This window comes from Populus nigra, chromosome 1, assembly GCF_951802175.1.
Source record: "Populus nigra chromosome 1, ddPopNigr1.1, whole genome shotgun sequence".
NCBI lineage: Eukaryota > Viridiplantae > Streptophyta > Magnoliopsida > Malpighiales > Salicaceae > Populus > Populus nigra.
Window position 1 is genome coordinate 41,621,107 of NC_084852.1, and position 27,335 is coordinate 41,648,441.

Below are 27,335 nucleotides of genomic sequence, written 5' to 3' on the forward strand. Positions count from 1 at the left end.
TTAATTATCAGAATATATGCCCGAAGGTTGATAGAGGTAGAGTGCATGTGATCTGTCTTCCCACCATGATGATCCTGACAGAACAAGGCCGTGCACTTTTTAAGTGTCCATAATGATTTGATTGTTGTTAAATTTAGACGTCTTTTTTATATTGGACTATTTGCTAAAGTAGTGTCAGGAAATGTATTTAGTACTCATCAATCGTCGTTGTCTCCATGGAAATTCAAATTATTTCATTTTGCTAATAGGATTCGATAACCTGTTATTCAAGCAATGCTAAGTCAAGAAGAATAGAAGGGAAAAGGAAAGGGGTTATGAGAATTACCCTCTAATTCCTCAACTGATAATCGCCCTTGGAAGTTTTGAGATTCCAAGTTTAATTGGCTGAATTATCCCTGTGGACAAAAAATATATATTTGTTTTTCATCTTCAACTTGGCTCCGAATGATAATTTCTAGCTCGACACATCTTCATCACAAGAAATTTTATGATATTTAAGAAGTAATTAAGGATATTTTACTAGTTATTTTTTGGAGTTTACTTGAATAAAAAAAGACAGATACAAGAAATAAAGAATATCAAATCCATGATCTATAAAAATTAAAAAAAATATCCCTATATAGAAATATATTGGTAAATTTCAGTTTTCTTTCTTCGATATTTCTCACAGCTTCTAATAATATTAATGTAAAGTTAATGCCTTGGTGCAAATGCGTTTGGTGATTCTCTATTTACGCCATGTTATTCTATTTATATATACTGAAACTGTAAGTATTTGCAAATTACAGCTCTTGTAAGTTCCAGATTGAAGAAAAGTAAGAGGAGAAACAACATTCCATAGCCATATTTGATTCAACATGCTATCCGTTTCTAAATTTGTCCACAGAAACCATTTATAACATGATCGCACCATATAGTGAAAACATTAAATGGGTTTCTCTATAATTGCCAAATTATTTAAATAATCAATAAATACATAAATCCCATCAATCTTTACAGCTGTAGCTTGAACATAAGATGGAAGTAAGTCCTATGGCATGGAAGTTACAAGGCTTGGAGATACGAAGCCAGTTTACATGGAAAGACAAATTTATCTCTTTCTCAACAAGACAGTTTACAATGGCCAGCCACAAGTAACAAAAGGGGTTAAAATGCCACCCATAACTCTCTCTGCTACTTACCACCCAACTCACTGACTCACTTCCATAAACAGCAAAACACACTCACACTGCACAGATGGAAACACTACACAGACAGACAAAAACATATCTTTTCTTGCCTTTTAAAGAGAGAGAGAGTGGAGATATAAATGCCACAGTGAAAACAGCTCTACTGAAAGAAATGGGACTTAGAGGTTGATGTTTGACAGAGAGAGAGAGAGAGGGAGAGAGAAGCATCTTCTTGGCTTGTTACATGGTGAGTTTATGTCCATCTATGAAAAACTCTTTACTTTGTGCTCTGATGATTTTATTCCGAATCTTTTTTATTTGTTAATGCTCTTTTTTGCTTTCTGTATGCAATATCATGAAAAAGAGAATGACTTTGAATCCGGTTTTCTTTTTTGTGGATTTTATGTACATTATATTTGTATTTTGGAATTGTTTGAAGCTCTTTTCTGCATTGTTCTGGTTTTTTGGGTTTATGAGACGAACATACAAGATGGTGGATATATCCTATAAGTTGATTAGTATCTGTTCACAAGTTTTGCTATGCCATGTTATTCTCTCTTTTGAAACTCTGAATGAAGCATTATTCTGCATTTTTTTTTTCTGATTATGGATTTTATAAAATAGCAGTTTGCTATGCAAGTTTGTGCCTTTATTTGAACTTTATTGCCTCATTGAAAGGTATTTGAGGTTCAGGAATTGGATTTCTTTTCTGCTGGTTTTCATCTCAGGCCTTAGTGAGGTGGGGATTTTGAAACTATGTACTTGTTCCTTTAAAGATCAAGATTGTGCTCTTTCTTTTACACATGGGTTTGTGTTTCTGTAGATATTGAGCCTGTAGTTTGTGTCTAGAGGTCTTCATCACATCACTCGTTACAGAATCTCGAAAGTACAGAGAATCCATGAAGTCATTGAATTCATTAATCTTTGATTATTGGTTGCTCTTTGTTTGATAAACTTGTTTTCACTTTGAAGCAGTTTCAATGCAGTCAGGTTCCTGCTTAATGAGTTGAAGTCGAAGTTTGGTGGGCTGTTTGATTGTCTAGCAGCTTTTGCAGAAAATCATGGAGTCTTGATGCTACGTGGGCAGGAATTGGTGCCGTGATCCTCCAGGGGATGAAAAAATAACATTGATAATTCAACATCTTCCAAGTTATTTGATGGTACAGAGGTAGTGAAATTCTGGTTTTTCATGATGTCTCCCATTTCTAAAATGGCAGAGCAACTGAAACTGCAGCAATGCTGGGAGTTTAGGAGGAAAGACGATGACTCTGATTCTTCAAGCAATGATTCAAAACCAAGTGGCGAACCAGCTCTAAAAAAACACAAACTTATCTCGAGCTTCATTTCAGTTGATAATGATGAAACTAGTGATACTAGTAAATTGCACCAGATTGGCAACTGTGATCCTGGTATTTCAGACCAAATGAAATCTGGGAAAGCTGAAAATGGCCGAAGAAGGAGGAGTAAAAAGAATGATTCAACTCCTAATGAAAAGAAGAAGGGCCCTCACAGAGAAGTCCGCCGTAAGAAGAGTAAACCTAGTACTGATGAACAAGCTGTATTTGATGATCTTAAGAAGTACATGAACTTTTTATTAGAGGATCTTAAAGTTTCAAGAGAGAATTTGTTGAAGTGGATGAGGGAAGAAATGCAGAAATTGGTGGAAGAGGAGACTGTTTCTGAGCTGGAAACAAGAGAAGGCAGCTTTAGAGGAGAGAAAGTTCAATTGCAGCTTCAAACCAGCTTTGAGGAGAATGCACAAGTTCAGCACCAAAACACTTTCGGGAACATGCCAGCCCAGCATCAAAACAACATTCAGGGCTATGGCCAAGCGCAGCCCCATAATAAGTTTGCGGAGAATGCCCACAGGCAGAACCTAATCAACTTTCAGGAGAACAGTACCGAAGTGCATCATCAGAAGAATTTTCAGGAAAACATTTTCCTGCAACATCGAAATGCCTTCAGTTTGTGCAGAGGATCTCAAGATTGCAATGGTGGGTCTACAGAAGGGTTTGGCAAAACCAATAAATCAACTGATTCTAGTAATTGCAGTCTAACATTGGATAGTCATATTAGCCGAGCAATTGTACCCATGACAACAACTGAGAAGGAAAGAGAAGAAAGAATGGCATTATCTGCCAAGATGAATTCTAAACCTAGTCCTTCAGATAAGAATGTGCAAGTGCAGAAGCCAAAGAGTATTGTGTTGGGCATAAGAGCTCAATGCAATGGTGGATCTTTAGAGAGGTCTGCAAAAGGCAGAAAAATTACTGATTCTAATAATCACCATCAAGCACCTGAACATCAATCTGATTATGCCCAAGCGATTGGATCCATGACATCAGGCAAGAAGAACAAAGGAGAAAGGCTGGCATTAACTGTCGAGCCAATGTTTCCAACTGGCTCCTCCAATCAGGTAGCTTCTTCAATGTACTTAACACTGCCTACTGTGTTAACAAAGCCTCTTGAAGCAAACCATAGGTTTGATACATCTTCATTGAACTCTATTCAACCAAGATTTGCTGGGAATCAAATAGGCATGAGTTCAGAAAGATCGAATCTGATACTAGGTTCAAGCAGTCATCATGGATACTTTCAGGGCATGCAGCCAGAAGAAAGAAGTAGAAGCTTTGCTCAAATGAGTTCCAGAGACGTCAGTTACTTCAACCAAAACAGCACCATGTCATCAATTGTTGGAAATGGACTCCCAGTTCCATTTCTTCAGGCTGCAAATAGTAGTTTTAACATCCCAACCCAAGTCAGCTTGGAAAATCTAGCTCGTGAAAGCGGCACCCCAGGTCTGAACATGAATGGAGGAGCCGTCAGGCTTCCAGGGGGAAGCTACTCTTTCTCAGAACAGTTGATAGCCAACAACTTCCTCAACCATTCTAGTTACAAAGCTGATGGTAGACTAACGTCATACCAAGATGGTTATCAATTCCCAAAATAGTTTTCATTCGAGGTGAATAATGAGCCGGAAACAAAATTGCACTCAACTATGGATCACAAGATTCCAAACATCTCTATATTGTTTTTGCCTGGTTTCAATCCTTACCAGATGTAAGAGAGAACTATTTTGACATTTTCAAAGAACCTAGTTTCGATACTTGATTTATGTTGTTTTCAACATGGGCACAAGTGAGATGAGGGATGCTCTTTCAATTTACTTTGTATCTGTGTTTCCCATGATGGGGGGTATCTGAAGTTTCAATGCATCAAGTACACTCACTAGGCAAGAAAACGGAATATTTGAGATTGATTTCTTCTTTAATGCCATCCTCTCAAAAACAGGCTGCATGGATGCTGCAACTATGTATAGTCGGTCAATAGGAATATTTTATCTCGTTTTCATTTGGATTTGATCAATTAGTGCCAGCTTTATTCAGCAAAATACTACAACTTTCTCTAGTCTGTTGAAGGTGAAGGGAATAACCAGGGAGGTGTCCTGTTTCTTTCGAAGCTTGAAAAACCTGCAAATACTTTATTCTCCTCCGCCAAGCAAAACCTTGAGTTATGTGACAATATGGATCAAATCTGCCTTCACTTAGGCCCGGAAAGTAAAAGGTTTAACATCAATATTGATAATCACGTCAAGTCACCAAGTGATTGGGCACAATTCAAGACTAGCCAGGCCATTTCTGCTTCATCCTTTTTCATAATAGAATATTAGAGTAACATTACGTTGTTTTTTAAAATATTTTTATTTATAATATATCAAAATAATATATATTTTTTATTTTTTAAATTATTTTTTTTAAAAAAATAAATAGAAATAATATTTTTTCTCCCACCTCATTTACGTTATTAAACTTAAAATTAATTATAATTTGAAATATGATAATAATGTTTCTCTGAAAATTTTGAATCTTGTATTAATCAAATATGTATTGAAGTTTTAATATAATAATAAAATTTTTTTCCCCGGCTGGATATTATTAATATATTAATGAAATCTTCTTCTTTTTATTTTTCAAAAAATTTAAAACCGAAGTGGAAAATAAAAAAAAGGGAAAATTAGGCTTACTACTTAGCAAAAAATACCAAGGTAGCCGTATATGAAACGCATTTCGTATCATGATTACTAATTGTATAAAAAAAATCAGAATAATGTTATCTTTTTAATCATGATTGTTGAATATTAATTGTAGTTTTGATCTTTGTCTGTGATCTCACTTCTTTTATTATTTTATTATTTACTATGAGTGTGTTTATTTTCATGGTTGAAAAAGTATTTTTGATTTTTTTTGAGATTTTATTTTATTTTAAATTAATTATTTTTATATTTTCAGATTTTTTTTAATTATTAATATTAAAAATAAAATTTTAAAAATAAAAAATATTATTTTAGCATATTTTAAAAAATAATCACGAACGCAATTTTAAAAACACCACGTACCACGGCTGCATAACACAAAATAAAACAAGACAAGATTTTGTTTTGTATTTTGTAGTCTTAGGTTTAAATTTTGTAATTGCGTATATGAAGATCACTGAAAATTTATATGGTCATTAACTTTAAAACTCGTAGAATTAATTGAGATACGCGCAAACTGACGTAAACACCTACCTTAAACTAAAAAAAATTTCGTTTTGCTCTCTCAAATTTTTTATTTATGTAGTAGGGAAAGTAGAGAACGCCAAGAAAGATAGCTTAAAATCAATCCATGGATTTTAAAAAACTGTGCTCTATAATCACTATGACAGGTGTGATTTCACTGGTGTGTCACCCATCTTCAGTTACAGCAGGAGATATAGTCCATGATGATAACTTAGCTCCCAAAAAGCCTGGCTGTGAAAATGACTTCGTTTTGGTAAATGGTAACATCTAAAATGCTGATTATTTATATCGACCCAGTTCTTGCTTTGATGGTTTCTCAACTGGGTTTTGATTCTTTTCTCTTCTCGTTGCTTGGATTTTGTGTATTTTGTTTGAATTTTTTAAGGTTTAGTTGTAGCTTAAAATTGTATATATTTTTAATTGGTTATTGTTAACTATATTTTTTTTAACATGATTACATGTTTTTGATGTTTTTTGTTTTGTTTCTGTCTTACAATTTTGTGTGATCTGGAGCTAGTAATGTGATCCCTCAAAAGTTGGAGTTTGTAAATTTGTGATCTTGTTGAGGTTTTGGTTCTGTGTATTTGGATTTGGTGCCTGATTTGCCCTCTAGGGTTGCATTCATTTTGCATGTTTTAGGAAAGTTTAAAAGTAAAGTTTTGAAGATGGTTTCTTTCCTTTTTATGACCATAATTTAGTACTGGTCTTTTTCTCTCTTTTCGGCTCTCTTTTGGGTTTCTTAGGTTACATCAAATGTACTTATATTATATTATTATGAGCTATAATTGGGAAAAGCATTTAATGATGGAAATGTCAACCTTTCTTTTGATTTAGGTCATTCCATTGGAGCCAACCGTTTGTTATCTGGTTTTGCCGGAAAGTTGCCTTCATAAGATTTTACGGGGTCTGCAATTGTACTTTAGTTAGCTCTAGACTCTGATTGAATTCATATTATTTATCTGTTAACTTAGTGGCTAGTTTTGTTAGGTAAAAGTTCAAACTTGGGTCGGTGGAGAAGAGGATGCTGAATTTGTTGGCGTGGGTGCTAGATTTGGCACTACCATTGTGTCAAAAGAGAAAAATGCAAACCAAATTCGCCTTACACTTTCAGACCCTCGAGATTGTTGTAGTGCACCTAAGCACAAGGTTTATACTTAGGAATATTATATATGCTCAAGATATTTGAACATAGTTGTATAATTCATCGATATGCTGTGGAAATTTACTAAAGTCGATGTTTTTCAATTTTTTAGCTTGATAGAGATGTCATCATGGTTCACCGAGGTCACTGCAAGTTCACAACCAAAGCAAATAATGCTGAAGCTGCTGGTGCTTCAGCTGTGCTCATTATAAATAACCAAAAAGGTAATTGGTGTATTTGCTGCTATATTTGATGCATTTCTTATTGGTAGGGATCTTAATGGAAGCTCTCAGCAAACAATGATAATAGCCCTGATGTCCACTCAATCAAACACGCTAATTCTTAATGCTATTGGGAATATGAATCTTTTTCCACCATCATGTCCAGTCCCTTTTCCGTCTGAACTTTTTCATTTTAGCTACACTCATTTTATGGACGTTGTTTTGTTAATTCCCAAAGCCCAATAAATCTGCCATTTTTAACTTAATAGGTATGTTAGGATTGCATTTACAGCTGCTTGAACTCCGTCCACGAACTTGCCTGTGAAATTCTTCTTTGAACTCTTTTAAACACATCATCCTTTTAATCTTCATGGACATGGAAGAGGAACTTCTCTTGAATTTACCCACAATTTGCTTATACCAATGCTTGCTTGGTCATGACAACCAATATAAGGTCCTTTACTGTCAATTTCTATCGCTATGGCTTATTTTGCCTGGAATTTGTTTCCCTTCTCTACAGAACTTTACAAGATGGTCTGTGAGCCAGATGAAACTGATCTAGATATACACATACCTGCTATTATACTCCCACAAGATGCCGGTGCAAGATTGGAAAAAATGCTATTGACTAATACATCAGGTAAGTTCTCTTCCATAGTCTACATGGTTTCAGGGTAACATGCAAATTCATTTGTTAACTTTATCTTACCTGCTTTTGGATATTTCATTTTTCTGAAGATGTTTGTCCATTTATTTAGGTGGTGACTACTTTTCTGCTTTGATGTGCTGCGTACATATATTGGCAGTTTCCTTCTTGTGGAGGAGTTGTCTAAAAATAATTGCCTGTTTGCAGTGTCTGCAGCTTTACTCTCCAAAGCGACCATTAGTTGATGTCGCCAAAGTCTTTTTGTGGTTAATGGCTGTTGGTACCATCCTGTGCGCTTCTTATTGGTCTGCATGGACTGCCAGAGAAGCAGCTGCCGAACAGGACAAGCTATTGAAGGTGATTTTTTGGACAATATTTGCAAAATAGCATCATCTTAGCACTTTCTTCTTGAAGAGTTATTTTTTTCTTTACAACTTCTACCTTCTTACTGATTTATGATTCTGTCTTCTTCATGTAGTATGCTGTGGAAGAAGTTCCAAATGACAAAGCTGTGGGTGTTAGTAGTGTTCTAGACATCAATACAGCATCAGCTGTCCTGTTTGTTGTCATTGCTTCATGCTTCCTGGTCAGACTTTACGAACTCATGTCATATTGGTTCATTGAGCTTTCGGTGGTCCTGTTCTGCATAGGTGGTGTGGAGGTATGGCTTTTCCCTTTTGACACTGAAATCATGATATGAATGTGGTGCCAGGAGCAAATACTTAACCATTTATGTACATGTCTACTTGCATTATAACCATGCTTACAAGTGGTAATTGTTATGCAAACTGTGATCAAACTTTGACATCTGAACATCCTAATGTTACAGGTTTGTTCATGTTTTCCTTTTTTTTTCTTTTGCTGGAATCAATTTTAAGCATGTAGTTTCATGCATCTGCAGGGCTTGCAAACTTGCCGGGTTGCTTTATTGTCAAGGTATATAATCAGTCTCTTATTTATAAATGACTTACTGTGTTACTGAAATTTTTTCACTTTTAAAACTCCTTGCTAGCCACGTTCCATATTTCAGTTGCTCATAACTATTATTTAATCTTTGATTTGGGGAACTTGGTTAAAAGTTCCTATTTGTTGGTAGGTTTCCAGAAAAGTAGTGTAACAGTGAAAATTGCACACCTCCTCCTAAGGAAGTTTCGTTTCCTCATTTTTTGATTACAATCCAGTGCTATAAATGTTATTGTATAAAATGCAGCTGTTAAGGGAGGGATTATATGAAAAGGTATTAAGTATTTGAAGTTAATGGCTGGGAGTTTTTATAGAGCTGGTTATCCATGGATGCTTGCTGTCAGATTACCTAAGTATTTTCTACCAGTTCAGTGGTCGGGAGCTAAAGTTACAATAATTATGCAGGTGGTTCAAGCATGCTGGAGAATCATACATAAAAGTACCATTCTTTGGAGCTCTCTCGTACCTAACGTTAGCTGTTTCTCCATTCTGCATAGCATTTGCAGTTGGTTGGGCTATGCATCGCAATCTCTCCTTTGCCTGGATAGGTCAAGATATACTTGTAAGGACACCTTCTTTCCAAATCAGTTAATGCTTTCTGCAATTTTTAAGTTTCCAATTATCAAGATTATAAAGAATTCTCTCTCTGGTTGCTGCTTTAGTAGTGCCAGCTACTGTACTTTCCATTCCAATCCCACTAATAATTAATGACTCCAAAATGAAATTGATAATAAGTGGCATACATTATGGCCTTTTGCAATCTATCTCGTATATCTCATTTTGGGTGAAGTTGTCAAGTGGAGCAATTCAGCTAATAATCCTTTGTCCTTTATTTGTTTGTAAACCAGGGAATTGCACTGATAATCACTGTTCTGCAAATTGTCCATGTACCTAATCTCAAGGTAATGTTCTTAAAAAATCTAGTAAGCTAATAAGTACAAGTTATTGCAATAGTTTTGCCCCCACCAAGGCAGGGTGTGAGGAAGAATTGTTCCTTGTGGTTGTGAGTTTAAAACTTTTTCCGTTGCACCAAGTAATGGGCCTGCATAGGCTGCCCCTTAGATTTTTTATTTCCCACCATTTTTATCCTTTCTTAATTGCTTTTTTTTTTAACCTAGTATGCGTGCAGTGGATTACCTTTCTAAATAGGCAATCTTTGTTAAGTCAAATAGCTCCAGCAATCACCCCTTTTGTTTTAGTGTTGCTCTGCACATGCTCACACGATTACTTCCTTCAAGTTGGATATTTTGGTTGCCGTTGTGATAGTATTGTTCAAATCTCCTTTAATTCCATATAAAGATGCAATCCTTTTATTCTTTCAACTGTACTCGTTCTAGTTTTACCAGGTTTAGTATCACTCAGCATCGATTTAGATAGAGCAAATTTCTAGGACAGATACTATTTCTGGCGACTCAGTGGTTCTTCTGAAATGAGTGAAAATGTTTGTAAATCATGTGGGTACTGTTCTTCTCAGTTGTGCATTCTTGTATGACATCTTTTGGGTGTTTGTTTCCAAGAAGTTGTTCCATGAAAGCGTCATGATTGTGGTAAGTAATCCTCTGGTAATTTTACTATCTATCACATGCATCTTTTGGTTGACTTTCAATAATCAATGTGTTCACTTGCTGAAGTATAAAACTGGTCACATCTTTTTTCTTAGGTGGCTCGTGGTGATAGAAGTGGAGAGGATGGTATCCCAATGCTGTTAAAGATTCCAAGCTTGTTTGATCCTTGGGGTGGTTACAGCATCATAGGGTTTGGCGACATCCTTTTACCTGGGTTGCTGATAGCATTTTCCCTCAGGTTTACACTCCACTCCATGGTTCTCTGGCATGTCTTTGCAAGAAGTATACCCTTAGCTTATTTGTATACTTGTAAACTCGATATTTGCTAGCATTCTCTGGTGTTTATTCCTCATATTTCCCTCCAGGTTAAGATAATTTTTTTATATTTCTGTGATCAACGAATTCTTTTTTGCAAACTGTTCTTTTCTAAAATAAAAAAAAAATAGAAAAAAAGGCAGGGAAAAATGCAGTTACAGCAATTCGGATCACGGAATTGGGGCTTTCACCTTCTTGCAATATCTTTTCTTCTTCCGTTCTATTTCAATCCTCTGATGCTTACTTTAGCTGCTAGCTTTCTAAGTTGTTATAAGAATATTTGCAACAGTAGTTCTAGCTCTCCAAGTTATAAGAATCCAACTCTGCCATGTCTTTTTTCTCCAAATAAACAAAATATCACCGTGAGACCTTAAGAGAAGTAATTGCTGAATAAAAATGATCATATTATTTAACACATTGAATGGGATTTATATAGATCATAAACATCCCAAACGGTTTACAAAGAATATCCCACAAAATATGGTCAAGCTAGTTACAATCAAAACAAATATTTAAATACAGTTTGTTACAACAGAAAGATAACAGCAGCTAAAGAATAGCTCTCCTTTGATTGAGCTTCAATAAGCACTCTTGGCATTTTTAAAGTAGAAAAACGATGAGGCATGCTGCTCCACCTTTGGTCTTGGGCTTCTTTTTCAGCTTGCAAGTTCTTAATTTCATCAAGATTTTCTATGCTAAAAAAAAATCAATTGTTCTTGCAGGTATGATTGGTCAGCAAATAAGAGTCTTTGTGCTGGGTACTTCCCATGGGCATTGTTTGCTTACGGATTAGGTATGGAATTATCAAACTAGTCTCCTTTCTCTATTGGAACCACTAAATTGCATTTGAAAATGAAAGGATAAAGAGGACTGTTGTGCTGTTCACATACTTTGGAATTTTGAAATAGCACTTATCTCTTACATGTTCCCTTTTTAATCATGAAACTCGGCAGGTCTTCTCGTTACTTATGTGGCACTGAACTTGTGGCACTGAACTTGATGGATGGCCATGGGCAGCCAGCACTGCTATATATCGTCCCATTCACCCTTGGTAAATTCTTTTTCACAGAAAGAGTGGAAAACAATCTTAAAAAGCAAAATGGTTTAGTGTTTACTTGACCCTATAAATAAAACTCATGCGTTGATGCAGGAACTTTTCTGACGTTAGGGAAGAAAAGAGGGGATCTCGGAGTCTTATGGACACAAGGAGAACCACAAAGACCGTGCCCCCGTGTCCTTCTCCAACGTAGTCAAGAATTGGACTAGGAAAAATAAGATTTCCTGTGCAATTATGTTTGTACTATTTCGTAGTTTATTGCCCATCCACTTGGAAGCTGGTGGGAAAGCAGCCGGTCAAGCTTAACATGGAAATACTGTATCAAGACTGCAGGCCCTTCAGATTAACCTAGAGCTTATTATCAGTTAACAAGAGTGAAGAGTGTGCATTATTTTTCCAGGAAGTATCCTGTCAAGTACCGGGGAGATATTAGGGCTTGCACCTGCATTCCTTCTTGAAAAAGAGAGGAGTGGTTTGTACAAAGACAATCGAGCTCCTATAATGATCTTGTCTCTCCATCCTGGTAAGACCAGGACGGATAAAATCGTTCCACGTGCATGGCAGCTATCCAAATCATTTCTCTAGTTTTGAATACCTCATCTATTCATTTCTCAACAATGTTGTTTACGTAAAATGTGTTGGTTCAAATTTGGGCCAGTGACTATGGTTGTTTTTGTGGGAGAAATTGTATTTTATTAATTTTTTTTATGATTTTGTATCGTTTTAATATACAATTTTAATATATTAATATTAAAAATAAATTTTTTTAAATATATTATTTTCATATATTTCTAGCAATTACAATGTCAAATAGTATCTACAATTTTTTATTTTATATTACATGCACTTTTATGAAACAAGGTAAAAAACCATATCTTGTAAAAGGATTTAAAACAAAACTTCTTATGCATTCTAAACATAAAATTAAATATTTAAAATTACAGACCTTAGCATGCATATTATCATATATAATGATAATTATCATAATTAAACTAAAAATAATGATATGTAAGCTACTTATTTGTTGAGGAATTTAAAACTAGATTTAGTTTAAAAAAATTGTTATTAAAGATTAATTTTTTATTTTTAAAGTTTTATTATTTATGTAAAAAAAATATATGAAATTAACTTCCTACCACCCTAACAATATCATTTTATTTAATTGCATTTTTAAATAAGGACTGTAACCTCAAGGAAATAGCAGTCAAATCTCTCGCTATAATAACATAACCTAGACTATAATGTAGAAGGCAAAAAGAAGAAGGAAACAAGCTTAAAACTATTGAAGGTAAGCTAAAAATTAAGGTAAAGAAAGTTTGAAAATCTATGTAAAACATTTTATGTCTTTTTTTTTTATAGTGAATTTTAAAACCAAAACTGATTTAGAATTTTTGTTATTTATCACCTTTAATTACTTGTCATAATATAAAATTAGTTTGCTAGTTTTTGCCTTTAAAATCTGACTTTTTTCATCAAATAAAAATTTATTTAGATTAAAATAGAAGATTGTTTAGGCTATTTATTCATAAGCTAGAAAAACTAATGAGTTGGTAAAAAATAATTTTTTTATGGGCTAAATAATTATTTTATAACAAAATTCAAGTTCAAAATAGATGAGCAAAATGCAAACTCAAGATTGGAGCCCATGCCCAAACCTTAGCCCTGGTCGAGCCAATCAAGCATACGAAGCATACGAGTGTGACTTAAACCCAAAGCTACTTTGTTTTGGCTCATATATGATTATTTAATTTTTTTATTATATAAACTATAAGAGAATTTTGTATTTTTTTTTAATGTGGGATAAAAGGTTTTATGTTTCACAAAAACATAGCAACCACGGTCTTCAAGAACAGATTCTCAATTATACATAATTTATTTTAATCATGTTAATATTTAATATTTTAAGAACTTTTTTTAGAGATCAATTTTTCTTTTGTGTTTGTCCCTTCTATCCGAAAATACTAATCAAACACAATTTTATACAACAATACTCAAATAATCTCAGTCTTCCTTTTATGTGTCTACCATTTTTAACCCAACTACATTATTTTTTTTATTTTGCTTATATACTTTTTGATGAACTCGAAAAAAAATTTCACATTAGACAAGGTCTTTCCTTGACTAGTATCAATAGACTTTAAATGAATTTTTATTAAATTAAATTAGGTTTATTTTCGAACTTTTACAAAACAAGTCTCTTGAATAAAAAATCTTTTGATATTGTTTAGCAAAGAGAACAAGCACAAAGAGTGTGAGACAATGAATATTATGATTGTCATGTGTTATCTTATTTATAATTTTATATGTTGTTATTGGTAATCTAAGGTATTTATTTTGGCCGAATATATAAGAAAATTATAAATTGATGCTTCTCACTTGTGCTTGTGTTTAAATATGAGGCATTGTGAGTTGGAGACTTGGATTATTGAGATCTAGTTTCCACCATCCTTCCTTTATATATATATATATATATATATATATATATCAAATCTAAAAAAATCTAGTTTTCTAAATAAAGTTGAATTTACAATTGTGTCACCGTTCTAGTGACACTACTTGCTATAATATTTAAAATAGCCAAAATCTCAAACATAATTACATAATCATCATTTTTATGGTGAAATAGTTCTATGCAATAAATAACATGTCTAAAGAAAGATATTTTTTTTTTGTTAGAAAATACATTAATAAAAAAATAATTTATACTAACAATTACATTTTTTCTAGGAAATTTAAATTATTGCATTTATGATTAAAATCTATTTTTATTGACATAGAAAAAAAAAATTGAAGGCACCCGGTGTCACAAGATCAAATCCCTATATGTGCATATATTTTTTAGCTTCATACTTGAATTTCAGTTAGTCTTAACTCTTCTTAATATGTATTGTTTTATATAATATTTATTTAATTTTATTAAATAAATATCAATTTTCCAATTCTCAATTGAAAGTTTTCATCATGCAAGAAAAAGCTTTCATTGTAGCCCGCTAGCCGCTAGCGTGTTAGTGTAGTGGTAAGAAAAGGAAGCTTTTTCAGAAAGTTCTTTAAAAAAGAACAGATGTATAAGATATGTACAAAACCGAAGAGCTCTACATGAATTCATCGTTTCCTTTTCTTTTTATTTTTTTAAATTGAGGGATGCAAGTGATTGGAATTCAAAGGCTTTGCTAAGCTGGAGTTGTGAAGCTCTATTAGGTTCTTCAGGGTCATACAAAAAACATATCTTTCAATGAAATGGACTTTACCATCGAAAAGTTGAATGAATGTTTCGGTACTGCTAAACAAAGTTTTCTTGTCAAGGAGAAGATTTTGTTTTCTGTCTTATTTGACAGCACAAAATTGATTGGAAAAGTTGCCCTAGACAATATCGACTTTTTTGTCTTTCATATGTATAATTATGTGGAGCCTTATTTTGGACAGTAATGAATTTGCTTATCTATGCTGGATAATCATTAGTATTGTTGATCAAGACCCAACAACTGATGACCTATGAAATGGGTTTAATTAAGCATAGTGTGTACTTAAAGATGCTTGTAGTTGGATCATTTGAATCTGTCAAAAGTCAAGCTAGTTACATAAATCCGAAGATCATTTGATGCTAAAAATTGTAGCTTTGCAGAGCAGTTTTCAATATAACAGTTTAGTGTGATTTCATTACTAGAATAAGCAGAATGTGGCTTTTTGGATGGAAAGGGCCGTCTGGGTTCTCAGCCTCTTCTACAGCAGAGGAAGTTACACAAGGGATTGATGGAACTGGTCTTACTGCCATTGTTACAGGTTTTACTTCCTTTTCTTGCTAAGCCAAGTACCCTGCCCTAGTTTCCTAGCTATAGATTTTAGTCTAAGGATACATGTAGGAAAATTTTATGAACGTTTGAGTTGACAGGACTTCAGTTTTCACTTAATGAATTTAATTTAACTTCAGATCAAGATTCGCATTAATGAAAGAACTATCTGTTGTTAATTTCCAGGAGCATCAAGTGGCATTGGTGCGGAGACAACGCGTGTCCTTGCACTGCGTGGTGTCCATGTAGTTATGGCAGTGCGGAATCTGGATGCTGGTAGGAATGGCAAAGAAGCAATGCTCAAGGAAATCCCCAAAGCTAAGATTGATGTTATGGAGTTAGACCTAAGCTCAATGGCATCAGTGAGGAATTTCGCATCTCAATATACTTCCTTGGGTCTTCCTTTGAACATTCTCATGTAAGGAAGCTATGCTCAAGCAATCAAAATGTAGTTTTTATCTTATCCAATAGCAAGTTTGTCACCAGTCAGTTGAATGCTCCTGTTATGCTAGCAATAGAATTCATGTTCACGGGCAGATTCTAGCTTTCTTGCGAAGAGTAATATTTTCCTTTCCTGTTTGAAGTAATAATGCAGGGGTTCTGTCATCTCCTTCCAAGCTTTCTCAAGATAACATTGAGCTGTTATTTGCAACCAACCATATAGGTATGTTCTCTTTGACTTTTAAACATTGAAACATTCGGTCACAATATTTTATGTGTTGATATTCCAAGTTGGGGTTGAAATACTGCGATTTTCAGGTCATTTTCTGTTGACAAACCTTTTATTGGAGATCATGAAAAACACAGCACAAAAAAGCAAGCAAGAAGGAAGGATCATTAATGTATCATCAGTAGGTCACCGTATTGTGAGTCGTGAAGGGATTTGTTTCGATAAAATCTATAACGAGGCGAGGTAGGTAACAGCTTGATGGCAGGAATATTCGTGCCTATGGTTTGAAGTTTCTACATATAATGTTCAATGTCTTCATCGAGCATCAGCAGTTTCTGTCTTCCTTGCTCTTTCTGACGGCTGATAATTTCGTATTCTATTAGTTGGTTTTCTTATGGACAATCAAAGCTTGCTAACATATTGCACGCCAGTGAGCTTGCAAGGCGGCTGAAGGTAATTAAAGCATAATATGTCCTAAAATTATCTTAATTTTGTTTACCTAGTATCACAATAAAGGATTCTTTTTTTTTTTGGCTGTACTCAAGTTACTTTCTTTATCAGACACCATGAGTCACCAATTTAAGCAGTTTGGTATTGAAGATTACCATCACAAAATATGAACAAATTAAATGTCTCAAGTTGAAATGTGAGTGGTAATCGCATTCTACTGATAGGAAGAATCTAATACAAAATTGTCGGTCCATTATCGCCTGAATTTACAGGAAGAAGGGGAAGAGATAACTGCTAATTCACTACATCCCGGAGCAATCCATACCAATCTTCTGCGTCACCAGGGTTTTGTTAATGGTAGACTTTTCTCAAGCCTTTTCACTTGATCATTCTGATATTCTGTGCTTTGACAACATACTTTTACTGTTTTACAGGATTTGATTAATCTGATGTTGGATTATGGAACTGTTGGTCTTCTTGCATACTTTACGGAACATTTGAAAAATCTTTAATGACTTGTATTTGTTGCTTATGCCATGGACCTTTTGACTATAATCAGCTTTGAGTATTTCTTCTTTTTCATTCACAGTACCGAAAATTGCCTGGTTTTATTAATATCTTTCCCATCCATTGGTCTCGATGCAGCTATTTTCAGCTTGTTCGGTAAATACATGACAAAAAATGTTCAGCAGGTATGGCTTTCATAGTCCTGAGAAACACATCGCAGAAATTTATCTAAATACGCAAATTGGAAAACGATGATGAAATTGTTGTCTGAACAATCAATCTGTTTGCTACGTACAATTCATTATTAACTCCATGTGGCCTGGTTGCTTAATCATTTCATTTGACTCTGGTTACAGGGAGCAGCAACTACATGCTACATTGCATTGCATCCACAAGTTAAAGGGATGAGTGGAAACTATTTTATGGACAGTAACATAGCAGAACCAAGCTCTCAGGCCAAAGATACAGAATTGGCCAAAAAGCTCTGGGATTTCAGCTTGATCATCACTGACACAAAATAGTCAGGATTCTTTCATAGTTTTTTTGGCAGTAAATGAAGTTGTACTCTTGTGGACATTCAATGTCCATTGAACAATTATTTTTTTTAAGTAGATGAAAGAATTTGCTTGGTTTGATGCTATAAAAGATATACAAAACTGGCTCAAAAACACATCCCCGTTCAAGTCATGATGCGGCAGAACTAGATTTAAAGACAAACATGGCTCATTACTGCTCCCAAAATTTACAAATGCAGGTTGTTTTGCACTAGTGCACAGGTTGAATCAGATTTCTTCAATTTGATGCTAGGTATAACTGTATGCATTAGATAGAAGAATATCAGCAGGGCAAACCACAATAAGTTTTGCACTGCGCTGTTATAAACTGATTAAAAAAAAACAGGCCAAGCCTGGCAAATTCTCAACTGTCATCTTCACAAAAATCTGGACTTCCAACTTGGTATCGTCTTTCTGTACAATATTTGTTTTCAACTCCCACCACACCCTTCCACCCAAAAAATAGTATAAGGGAGATAAAAGCTATGAAATCCACAAATGGTAGTAGCCCTTTCTATCTTTGCATTCCAAGTATAATAAATCTCGGTTCTATATACTAGCAGTTATACACTTGATTGTGAGGAGCTGATGAATATGGGAGCTCAGAAGGCAATTTTCTCGGCATAATCAAAATCTTCATACACTAAAGAGTTTGCACAAGAATTTTGGCCAGCAAAGTTGCGAGTAAAAAAATAGTGGCTTCAGTAAAGTATGTAGCTGCCAGGTAAAGAGCTTCAATCACCAACACAAGTTGAACAGTTTGTAAGTGCTACCAAATTTCCATACTTGAGTCCTCCCATATCTAAGCTAACTGATTGCTTGCCATAAGAACTATGAAACAAAGCTCTAAGGCAATTTCCAAGAAATCTCTCCAGCCCTTGAAGCTTCCAAAAGATCTGACCAACTAGGATCACTTGTCCAGTCTTTATTTTTAGCACACGGATATGATTTGTCTCCCCTTGATTAGAATGAAAAAAAATAAAGGAAGCATCAGGAGTTACAGTGCCAAGAAAACTTTTTCTGATAATGGATGGATTCATGCATAGTTTAGACTTTAGATTCCATTGGAGTGGCCAATAATTGATGAGTTAGGATTTAGGTCCAGGGAGGGCTTCAATTTCATATGATCCCTTAGGAGCTGCTGGGACACGCGATCAGCTAAAACAGGGTGCCTATCATAGAGTTCAGGCTGTCCCAACTGATTTCCAAGAGCACTGTATTCTGAAGAAATTATTTCCCGGAAAACACAAGAGGCTTGTGACACACCTCGAAATAGATCAGGCTTTGGCTCCTGATAAGGGCTACTGCTATTGGGATAGAAACTACTTTGGGACCTAGGGATCATTCCTATGCTTTCTTGCAAGCAAGTAACGGGCTGCTTTGCGTGATGAAATGGGATGGCGCCACAACCACCAGTGAGAGGTGTGGATGAACCAGATGCAGTTTGAGGGCTAGATATAGGAGATGGAGACATCCTTCCACTCAAATTCAGCGGTGACCTTGAATGGAGAAGAGGGCTTCCAACAGGAGACAATGGGCATGACGAGTTCTTCATTGTATAGACATTACTGAAATAGGAAAAAAGATCGAATTAATAATAAGAAGAAGAAAACTAGCTAAAGAACAAGGATTTCTCCCCTCAATACAGCAAATGCTAACATGCAGCTTCAAATTTCAAATGCACCTCAGGGCAATGAGGACAAAATGTTACAGGTACAGAGCAAAACCAATGAAAGATGTCTTCACATTAAAAGTTATTGACAGAACAAAGAACGCAGGATGATTTATTGCTGGCAGTTGTACTAGGTGATAATAACATCCAATCTAAAAAAATTGTAATAATGCATCCAACTCGTTTCATGCAAGTTGAGGGAGAAGATGACTAGAAAAAAGAGGTCTTTGAACACTGACTTCCTTCAACACTGCTCCCATAGCAAGTCATTGAATTTCAAACACGATAACCGACATAATATTTTTTTCTGTGCCTTGTTGAAAAATCTCTGGCTGAAATGCGTTGTGCAGTATTAGTCAGTCTTCAGATAAGACAGAACTAGACATGCCAGTAATCCTACCAACACATTAGACAAACTTCATCAGACAATCCTTCATATGCAATGGTGCAGAGAACAACGAAGGGCAAGTGCACACATGTGTGTGTGAGTGTGTGGGTGGAAAGGTGGGGGAGGGGGGGGGGGGGAGGGAGGGAGGGAGGGAGAGGAGAGCGACCTAAACCCTGAACCAAATTTTGACCCTCTAGATTGATGGATAGCAATCCCGTCTGAGTCAAAGCCTGAAACATGTCTTGCAGGTCCAGTTCCCTATTGGAAGTTCCAAAATTTCAAAATTTCAACCCATCAGTCAATTCAAGAAACATCATCAAGGCCACAACAGATAAGTCAGGCAAAGTGAACAGAATTATTCCATATAGTGCATCACGAAGAAAACAAAATACATAATGGTAGCATTAGCAAGCAAAACATGAACAAGATAAGACAAGATCACATATACTAGCCATCTAAGTTTCTGTGCATAAGATAAAACTAAACATATAGCTACTAACTCCCAATTAACACAATCATTTACTTAACTGCCATCCAATATTGAAGTACCATGAGTTTGGGATGCTTATTATCATAGTTTTGTTCTGCTCTGTTTCTTAGTTTAGAAGATGGCTTATTCTCCTGACTTCCTCTGTATATTTTCTTCTTTTTATGAGATGAAATATTTTGTTTTTTAAAAAAAATATTTAAGTTCCATAAACAGTAGCAATAGAACTTCCACTTATCTCATATAATCTGTGAGAAAAAAAATTGCAATACTTAATATCATAACAGGCACTAAGAAAAAATCCTAATACCATTGATCTTCCTGAATTCATAAATGGAGGCAGTTCTTCTGAAGGCTCAATGGAAACAAATGGCCTCTCCATGGAAGCAACATTTTTCACAACATTTTTCACAAAAGGGTGATCCAAAAGTTGAGCAGCTGTTGGGCGATGTGATGGGTTCCGTTGCAAACATTGCCGCACAAAATCCTTTCCATCATCTGAAAGATGATCAGGGATTTCTGGAAGTTCCTTGCTGTTTCCAATCTTAAACATAGCAGGAACCTTTCAAGAAGCGAAGAAAAATGCGGGTAAGAAATAAGATCAATTCTAGCACAACAGCAATCTGACCAAGAAACATATCTAGATGTGCAAGCAGAGTCATTCAAATTGCAAAACAAGTTGTATGGCTAGAAAATTCAAGCTGTTGTCTTTCGATTTTACTAACCCCTTCATACTGGCTCCAAGGTGGTTTTGTTGTTGCCATCTCCAAGACAGTGCACCCTAGGCTCCATATATCAACAGCAAGATTACAACCATTTGAATTCTTTATAACCTGAAAACAATTAATGAATTTAAGAAATGTGTTACTTAAAAGCATCACAAAGAAATGTCAATTCACAAAGTGACTATAGACCAAGGCTGACCTCAGGAGCCATCCAGTAAGGGCTTCCTCTGAATGAAAATGGACAAGACTGCCCAGATATCTGGAGATCAACTGAGTTAAAATGGGTTACAGCACATTGCCTATAGGTTAATATGCATAAGAGTAAATTTCGCTCTTGCTTTGCAACTAAACCAAACAGATAGCAGTTATAGAGAATTAATTTCCTTTGGTTACATAACCAACAGATTTTAGCATTGTTTAAACAAATGGCAAAGGCAGTCAACATATTTTTCCAGGTTTGCGTAACTAGAGAAAATAAAATTCCAGATAAAATCCTTACATGCTTTGCCATCCCAAAATCTGCCAGTTTCACACGGCCAGTGGGATCAACCAGAATATTAGCTCCTTTAATGTCTCTGAACACAATAGAAACTTATGGCATTAACATGGTCATGTTTATAAGAGATTAGAGTAAATTATGGTTCGATATTAAAGCCATGAGATAGCAATTATAAGGCTCACCTATGGACAGTTTTTTTAGCATGCAAATAAGCAAGCCCACTCAAGATTTGTTGGGTGTAACTACGAATAGCTATGTCACCGAATTGGCCATATTCTTGAAGAAGTTTATAGATGGAGCCACCAGACACATACTCCAAGTATATATATAATTTGTCCTCCACCTGTTATGAAATAATAAACCAATTCAGTTAACAAAATCTTATTCATTAATCTGATAAAGTATCTAAAGATAGCACAATGCCATAAGGCATAAATGAAAAAATATTGATACAATGGAATTATAAAAATCCCAGAAAATATCACAAATAGTCTACTTAAAATTACTGCTAGTCTGTAACATATCTGGGGTCTCAGTAATTTGGAATGTTGAACATAAGAAATCAATAGTTTATTAATAACATGTAAAATGAAATTATTCAGAATGTAAGAATCTTTAAGGAGGTAACATAAAGCTGGTATGAAAAATGTTACCGCTTCAGATCCATAATACTGCACTATATTAGGATGTCTTAAGCGACTCAGAAGCATAATTTCCTGCACACGTTATCGATAACTATAAAATCTTCCTCAAAAGTTCTGAGAAGAGGACAAACAACGAGAAATCTTAAACCACTTACGAAATAACACAAAAAAAAAAACGTTACCTGTCCCAGCTGCTGTGCGCTTTCCTTTGATTTTGCATCATCTGAAAATAGAGTTACCTCCTTCATTGTACACAACTCACCGCTTTCACTAAGGTCCAAACAAAAAAAAATTTAACAAGACATGCAAAATTTATAAAATAATGTGTATGGCAAATGGTTGATAACTCAATTCAGTAAGGAGACAGATACATGTTCAAGAATATAATTGAATCTCCGGTTTAATCATGAAATGAAATGATAAAAAACAACAATGACAAGGATGGTGATAGCGATGACAATTGCAGATGGGAACTCTACAAGGTACTGTTGCAAACAAGTCACACAAGGAGGATGCAGAATGAGTTAAAGAGGGTGTGAGCTGTGCAGGGAGGAGGAGGAGACATATCTGTAGTTCAACTGTGAAGTAAACGAAGGATTAAAATATCACTTGACACATGACAATGATGAAGATGGTGAAAGAACCATGGCAGATCGACTGTTGTTTTACAGAGGTTAAATGTCACAGAAGAGTAAAACATATATTTTGTAATTGTACAGGTCATAACTAATCTGAAACAATGTCAACTCAACTCAATTTAGTCTCAATCTCAAACATGCTGGGAAACTAAATGGATCTGCTTCCTCCACCTTGTCATTTATGGAATAAATTTTCTTTGTGTTTTTATGATGCTAAATCACTCATGTCTGTACAATAAAGAATTTAGCAATAACCTTTGTACAGACCTGTTAAGCCCAAGATATACATCTCCAAAACTGCCTCTCCCAAGTAAACGACCTTTCTTCCAGCGTGAACCAGGACTTGTTGGATTCTCCATCCTATTAGGACTTCGAGGCACTGAAGGAGATGTTGTAGTTGAATAGGTAGGAGAAAAGGGACAGGTGTTAGAGGTTGTTATCGGGGGAAGAGGCAAGCGGTGGCTTTGTTGCTTTCCATCATCAGGACAGCTTGTAGGCGACTCTATGGTAACCCCTACAGCTCGATGGTGCAGAGGTGTGACAGCACCACTGTGTATTCTGGAGCTGGGACCTGGGCTGGTCATTCTGGGGCTAGGTAATGGAGAACACTCAGGACTGCATCTACTGTTTGGCCAAAGAAGCTGTCCTGACATATCTCCACCTATCGAGTTCTGCCCAGAATTATAACCTGAACCTGGACTCGAGCACTGTCCAGATCCTAGTAAACCAATATCTGAGTAGGTCTTTCCTGCCCAGAAACCATTGTTGATAACTTGCTCAATGCCAAATGCTCTCATTGGGCTTCTAGGACTCGACAATGAGCTGTCTGGAGCACTAAAGAATGCTCCTCGATGAGGAATCTGTAAATTCTGCACTTGAGAGCTAAAAATTGCCCATTTTGGTGGTGTAGGCAGAATCTGATTATTTACAGGTAAATTAGCAGGTTTCAAAGTTTCAATTGAGTTCTTTTTATTTACAATTGGGGATTGATCCTGTTGCATAATGCTTCAGCAGGCATAAGAACAAATTTTGTCAGAGATAAAAACAAAACCTGGAAAGACACTTTAAAACTTTCAATGGCACATATGGAAGCTAACCTTGGAGGGCTGTTCACAGCAGTTCTGTTCCCATTTTCATAGTCAGATGTGAGTGGGCTAAGGGCTCGTGATTCAGACAAGTCATCACTATCTATGGAGCTATCACTGGACACGGAAGCAGTGGCTATATCCCCCACTGTGTCTGCTTGGTCCAGTCTATTAGGGACATGTCCTGGTCGTGGAAGGGGCAAAAGATGGAACGGCTTGGCACCTCCTTCCAATCCTGTTTTCACTGAAGCACCAATTCCAGAATCACTGTGCCCAATGCTAGTATGGCACACCCCCGGACGTGGAGGTGGAAGTGGAAGTGGAAGTGGTTGAGCCTGAGGCCTTTCAGCAAAACTTTGACAACGTGATACATGTGAGGAAAGTGATGGTGATCTTGATGGGACACGGGATAAAGAGCCCCTTTCTGAAAGAGTACCTTTACAACTTCTCCAAGATCCTCCTGATTTACCATTGCTCGTTTCTTCTGATGTAATCTTCAATTTCCTATTTATTGTATCAATGAAACTTTCCTTGTTTGCTTTCTTATTTTCCGCTTTGGATGAAGACTTCCCCCACCACGAGCGCATATTTATTTCAACAATTGACGAAATGACAGCAAATTCTAACTAAAGATCTACACGATCTCTCACATTTGCACCAACTTAGTTGCCATGAATGCAACAAATATACTTAACATAATTGCTTTGCCAGCCAAAAAAACCCCATAAAAGGAGCACAGAAAATGGCACAGCTTGGGAATGTCAATCTTGAATTAGCGTTTCGTTATCAGCAGCTATGCAAAGATACCTGCCCAAGCATAAAATCCAGAACTAAAATCACATTCAAAATGGAAAAGAAAAAAACAAGGCACAGAATTCCATAATCAGTAAAAACAGCATGGCGGAAAATTCCCCGTTTGTTTGTGGAACCAAACTCCATGATTAAAATGGGGGCATGATGACTTTTAAGTACCTGTATGCATCGACTGTTATGACAATTTTAACGATTTAACTCTTATCTTGACATTAATCCTTGATGAATTAATTCCAAATTCATGAATAAATTCCTCTGATCACCGTGGTCATACCACGTGTATGATTTGCAACTCTTAGTTTCTTGTGCGCTTCTTTTACAAGTGGAAATTATCACCTTGGCCCCTCATTTTATCCCCTAACTAATGTCTAATCCACACTGGAAGAGAAAATCTTGAATTCTAATACAGTTATAGTCCACTCCAGGTCAGATTCAACAAAATTCAAGAAGACAAAGACACCATTTTCACACTACCACAAAGACCTTGGCATGCACTCAACAACTGTTATTGAATTAGATCCGTTCTTCAATGCCCCAGTTTTCAAAACAGACTAACATAGCCTCCTCAACCTTAGCAACCCAAAACATAATCTATCAACACCAGATCTAAATGTCCTAACTTTTTGAACATCACAAACTAACCCAAAAAAAAAAAACTAAAGAGCAAAATATACGAAACAACCATGCTTAAAATGAAAAACCCATCTCCAAATTCACTTGAAAGAAACATAGAAACTCTTGAAACATCAAAATTCACCTAGGAGACAGTCCTTTTAAGCTCAAAAAAAGAAAGAAATAAATTCAAGCTCGAAATTGGAAGGCAGAAGCTTTAGTCTTTGTACTTACAGTGTACGTGAAAATATATAAACTTACAGTGTCAGTTTGCTTCGGACAGAATAAAAGAAAGAAGAGAAGAGAAGCTGAAAAGTCACAAACAAAAAGAAAGGCAGACAGAGAGCAAAACAGAAACAAAAGCATATTTTAGAGAGAGAGAGAGAGAGAGAGATTAATTATTGGAAAAAGGGAAGACCGCAGTAGACTCGTGATGCATGATAGCAACTTGGTGCTTGAAATCATGACCGTGGTAGATTTCCATTGATATGATGATGTAATTTGGTGTTGATCAGGTCAATCTTGGTGCGAGGGAGCATAGAATATCTCTGGTATGTGATGCATGTGATTTTCATTTTTTCTCATAGGCTATATCTTAAACGACTTGCTTCATTTATTCCATAGTCATGCTTTACGCAATCGAGTTTTCATGGAAGATTCTTTTTCTTTTTCTTTAGCTTTTTTTTGGGGTATTTTTAACTTTATTTATTTTCGTGTATGATTATGTCTTCTAGTGGTAAGTAATCGTGCTAGCAACTCTCTTCTCTTGAAACACTGTGCGTGTGCGTGTGCGTGTGCGTGTCTGTGTATATATAACGTTAGCATTCACAGGATCTTTCCCAGATAAAAAGAGTACGAGTGGAGTGTAATGATAAATTGCAGAGGGAATTGGGGGAGAAAAGGGTGAAGGGATTTCGAGGCTTTATACGCTGTCCACCAAGCCAACAACACTTCAAGTGTAATAATCACCAGAGGTTACTAGTAGATCCACCACACCCACACCTAAATTTATTGAACATAACAGACAAGCTGCTCAATCAGTCCTTATCTGCTAATTTGCTATATAATAATAATAATCATAATAATAATAATCATAATAATAAATTAAAGTTGTAGTCCTCCAATAATATATTTTTTCTAGAGAAAGTTCTATTAAATTAAATCCAAGAGGCATAAGAGGAACACTATTCTTCAATATACAAAATATTATGGATTGAAAAGGTATTTTTACCATTTTGCCTGTCATTCCAAAAAAAAAAAAACAGTAACCTTGCTAGTGGAGGGTTTTATTATTATTTTCATGTGACTCGTTGATGATTTGCAAATTAATTGCGGCAAATCAATTTTTTTCTTGGTACAGTAAATTTTTTTAATTGACCTAAGCTTAAAAAAACAAAAAAACTAGCATTCAAGATTTTTTATATTTTTTATTTGTTTTAGCGTAATAAAATAGTTTTATTACCAATAAAAACAAGAAAAAAAATTAGTTCATCTTGAGTTTTTTTCTATCAAATTTGATCATTATTTTTTTTTTATCTTGAAAAGTTTTTAAATTTTATATATTTTTTTATCAATTTTATCCCCACTATTAAATAGGTATTGAGCTTTTAAGTGAGTCTGAATCTAATATTTGATGGATTATACTTTTAAGAAATTAACCCAAGTTTAAAAAGTTCATCATGTTTTACTAGTTTTTCTTAAACTTTTTTTTTTTTAGCTTCATCATTCGGCGTTTATCTAGTTGGATATTATGCTTAAAGCTTTCTATGAATTTTTTTTAATGATTTTGAAAATGACATGGCTTATCTTACATTTTTTTTATTTGTTCTTATTAAATTTAGCTTTTTTAAAATAAATTTTTTTTAAAAATTAAATTAAATAATTAATTAAATATAAGTATGGAATATTCTATTCATGGTATTTTTTATTTGCCTTTAAATTACCCGGGTGGTAAATTATTCTTATTTATTTAAAAATACGAGCTTGAACATTTTATTTTACGTTAGAAAAGAACTGCTATGACTCACAGTATAGGGCATGCACTCTAGCTTAAATGAGCTATACCATTATTATCACAAGAGAAAATATTTTTATAGAAATCAAACTAAATTTTTTTTTTACTGGAAAGTGTTTTTTATTGACCGAAAAGTGTTTTCGTTGACCGGAAA

At 35.1% G+C, this 27,335-nt stretch overlaps 3 protein-coding genes and 1 pseudogene across 6 annotated transcripts; 3 read left to right on the forward strand and 1 right to left on the reverse strand.

The window, feature by feature from the left end:
- Positions 1 to 264: 264 nt before the first annotated feature.
- On the forward strand, positions 265 to 4,335 carry LOC133677779 (uncharacterized). The gene is made up of 2 exons (XM_062099903.1): positions 265 to 1,416; positions 2,156 to 4,335. The coding sequence occupies exon 2, from the start codon at positions 2,359 to 2,361 to the stop codon at positions 4,117 to 4,119; it is 1,761 nt and encodes a 586-aa protein (XP_061955887.1). The 5' UTR covers positions 265 to 1,416; positions 2,156 to 2,358; the 3' UTR covers positions 4,120 to 4,335.
- A 1,417-nt stretch (positions 4,336 to 5,752) lies between these two features.
- Positions 5,753 to 12,343, forward strand: LOC133677790 (signal peptide peptidase-like 2; annotated as a pseudogene).
- Positions 12,344 to 15,087: 2,744 nt separating this feature from the next.
- LOC133677824 (short-chain dehydrogenase TIC 32, chloroplastic-like) lies at positions 15,088 to 17,740 on the forward strand. Its single transcript, XM_062099955.1, has 8 exons — positions 15,088 to 15,415; positions 15,610 to 15,841; positions 16,008 to 16,087; positions 16,183 to 16,339; positions 16,471 to 16,546; positions 16,816 to 16,900; positions 17,189 to 17,235; positions 17,407 to 17,740. Exons 1-8 carry the CDS (start codon positions 15,310 to 15,312, stop codon positions 17,569 to 17,571), a joined length of 948 nt encoding a protein of 315 aa, XP_061955939.1. The 5' UTR covers positions 15,088 to 15,309; the 3' UTR covers positions 17,572 to 17,740.
- A 137-nt stretch (positions 17,741 to 17,877) lies between these two features.
- LOC133677799 (mitogen-activated protein kinase kinase kinase YODA-like) lies at positions 17,878 to 25,728 on the reverse strand. Of its 4 annotated transcripts, XR_009835841.1 has the most exons (13): positions 25,402 to 25,728; positions 23,755 to 24,549; positions 22,925 to 23,662; positions 22,202 to 22,289; positions 22,029 to 22,091; positions 21,558 to 21,718; positions 21,376 to 21,451; positions 21,076 to 21,135; positions 20,877 to 20,984; positions 20,462 to 20,713; positions 19,831 to 19,922; positions 19,516 to 19,672; positions 19,033 to 19,172 (listed from the first exon to the last, which is right to left on the reverse strand). XR_009835841.1 is itself a non-coding variant. In XM_062099933.1 (12 exons), the coding sequence occupies exons 2-12, from the start codon at positions 24,327 to 24,329 to the stop codon at positions 18,659 to 18,661; spliced, it is 2,727 nt and encodes a 908-aa protein (XP_061955917.1). In that variant the 5' UTR covers positions 24,330 to 24,549; positions 25,429 to 25,724; the 3' UTR covers positions 17,878 to 18,658. The 4 variants fall into 4 exon arrangements, 3 of the variants coding, with proteins under 3 accessions (XP_061955917.1, XP_061955910.1, XP_061955928.1); XM_062099933.1 differs by lacking the exon at positions 19,516 to 19,672 and having other exon boundaries at positions 17,878 to 19,172; positions 25,429 to 25,724; XM_062099926.1 differs by lacking the exon at positions 19,516 to 19,672 and having other exon boundaries at positions 17,878 to 19,172; positions 25,402 to 25,724.
- Positions 25,729 to 27,335: the final 1,607 nt, after the last annotated feature.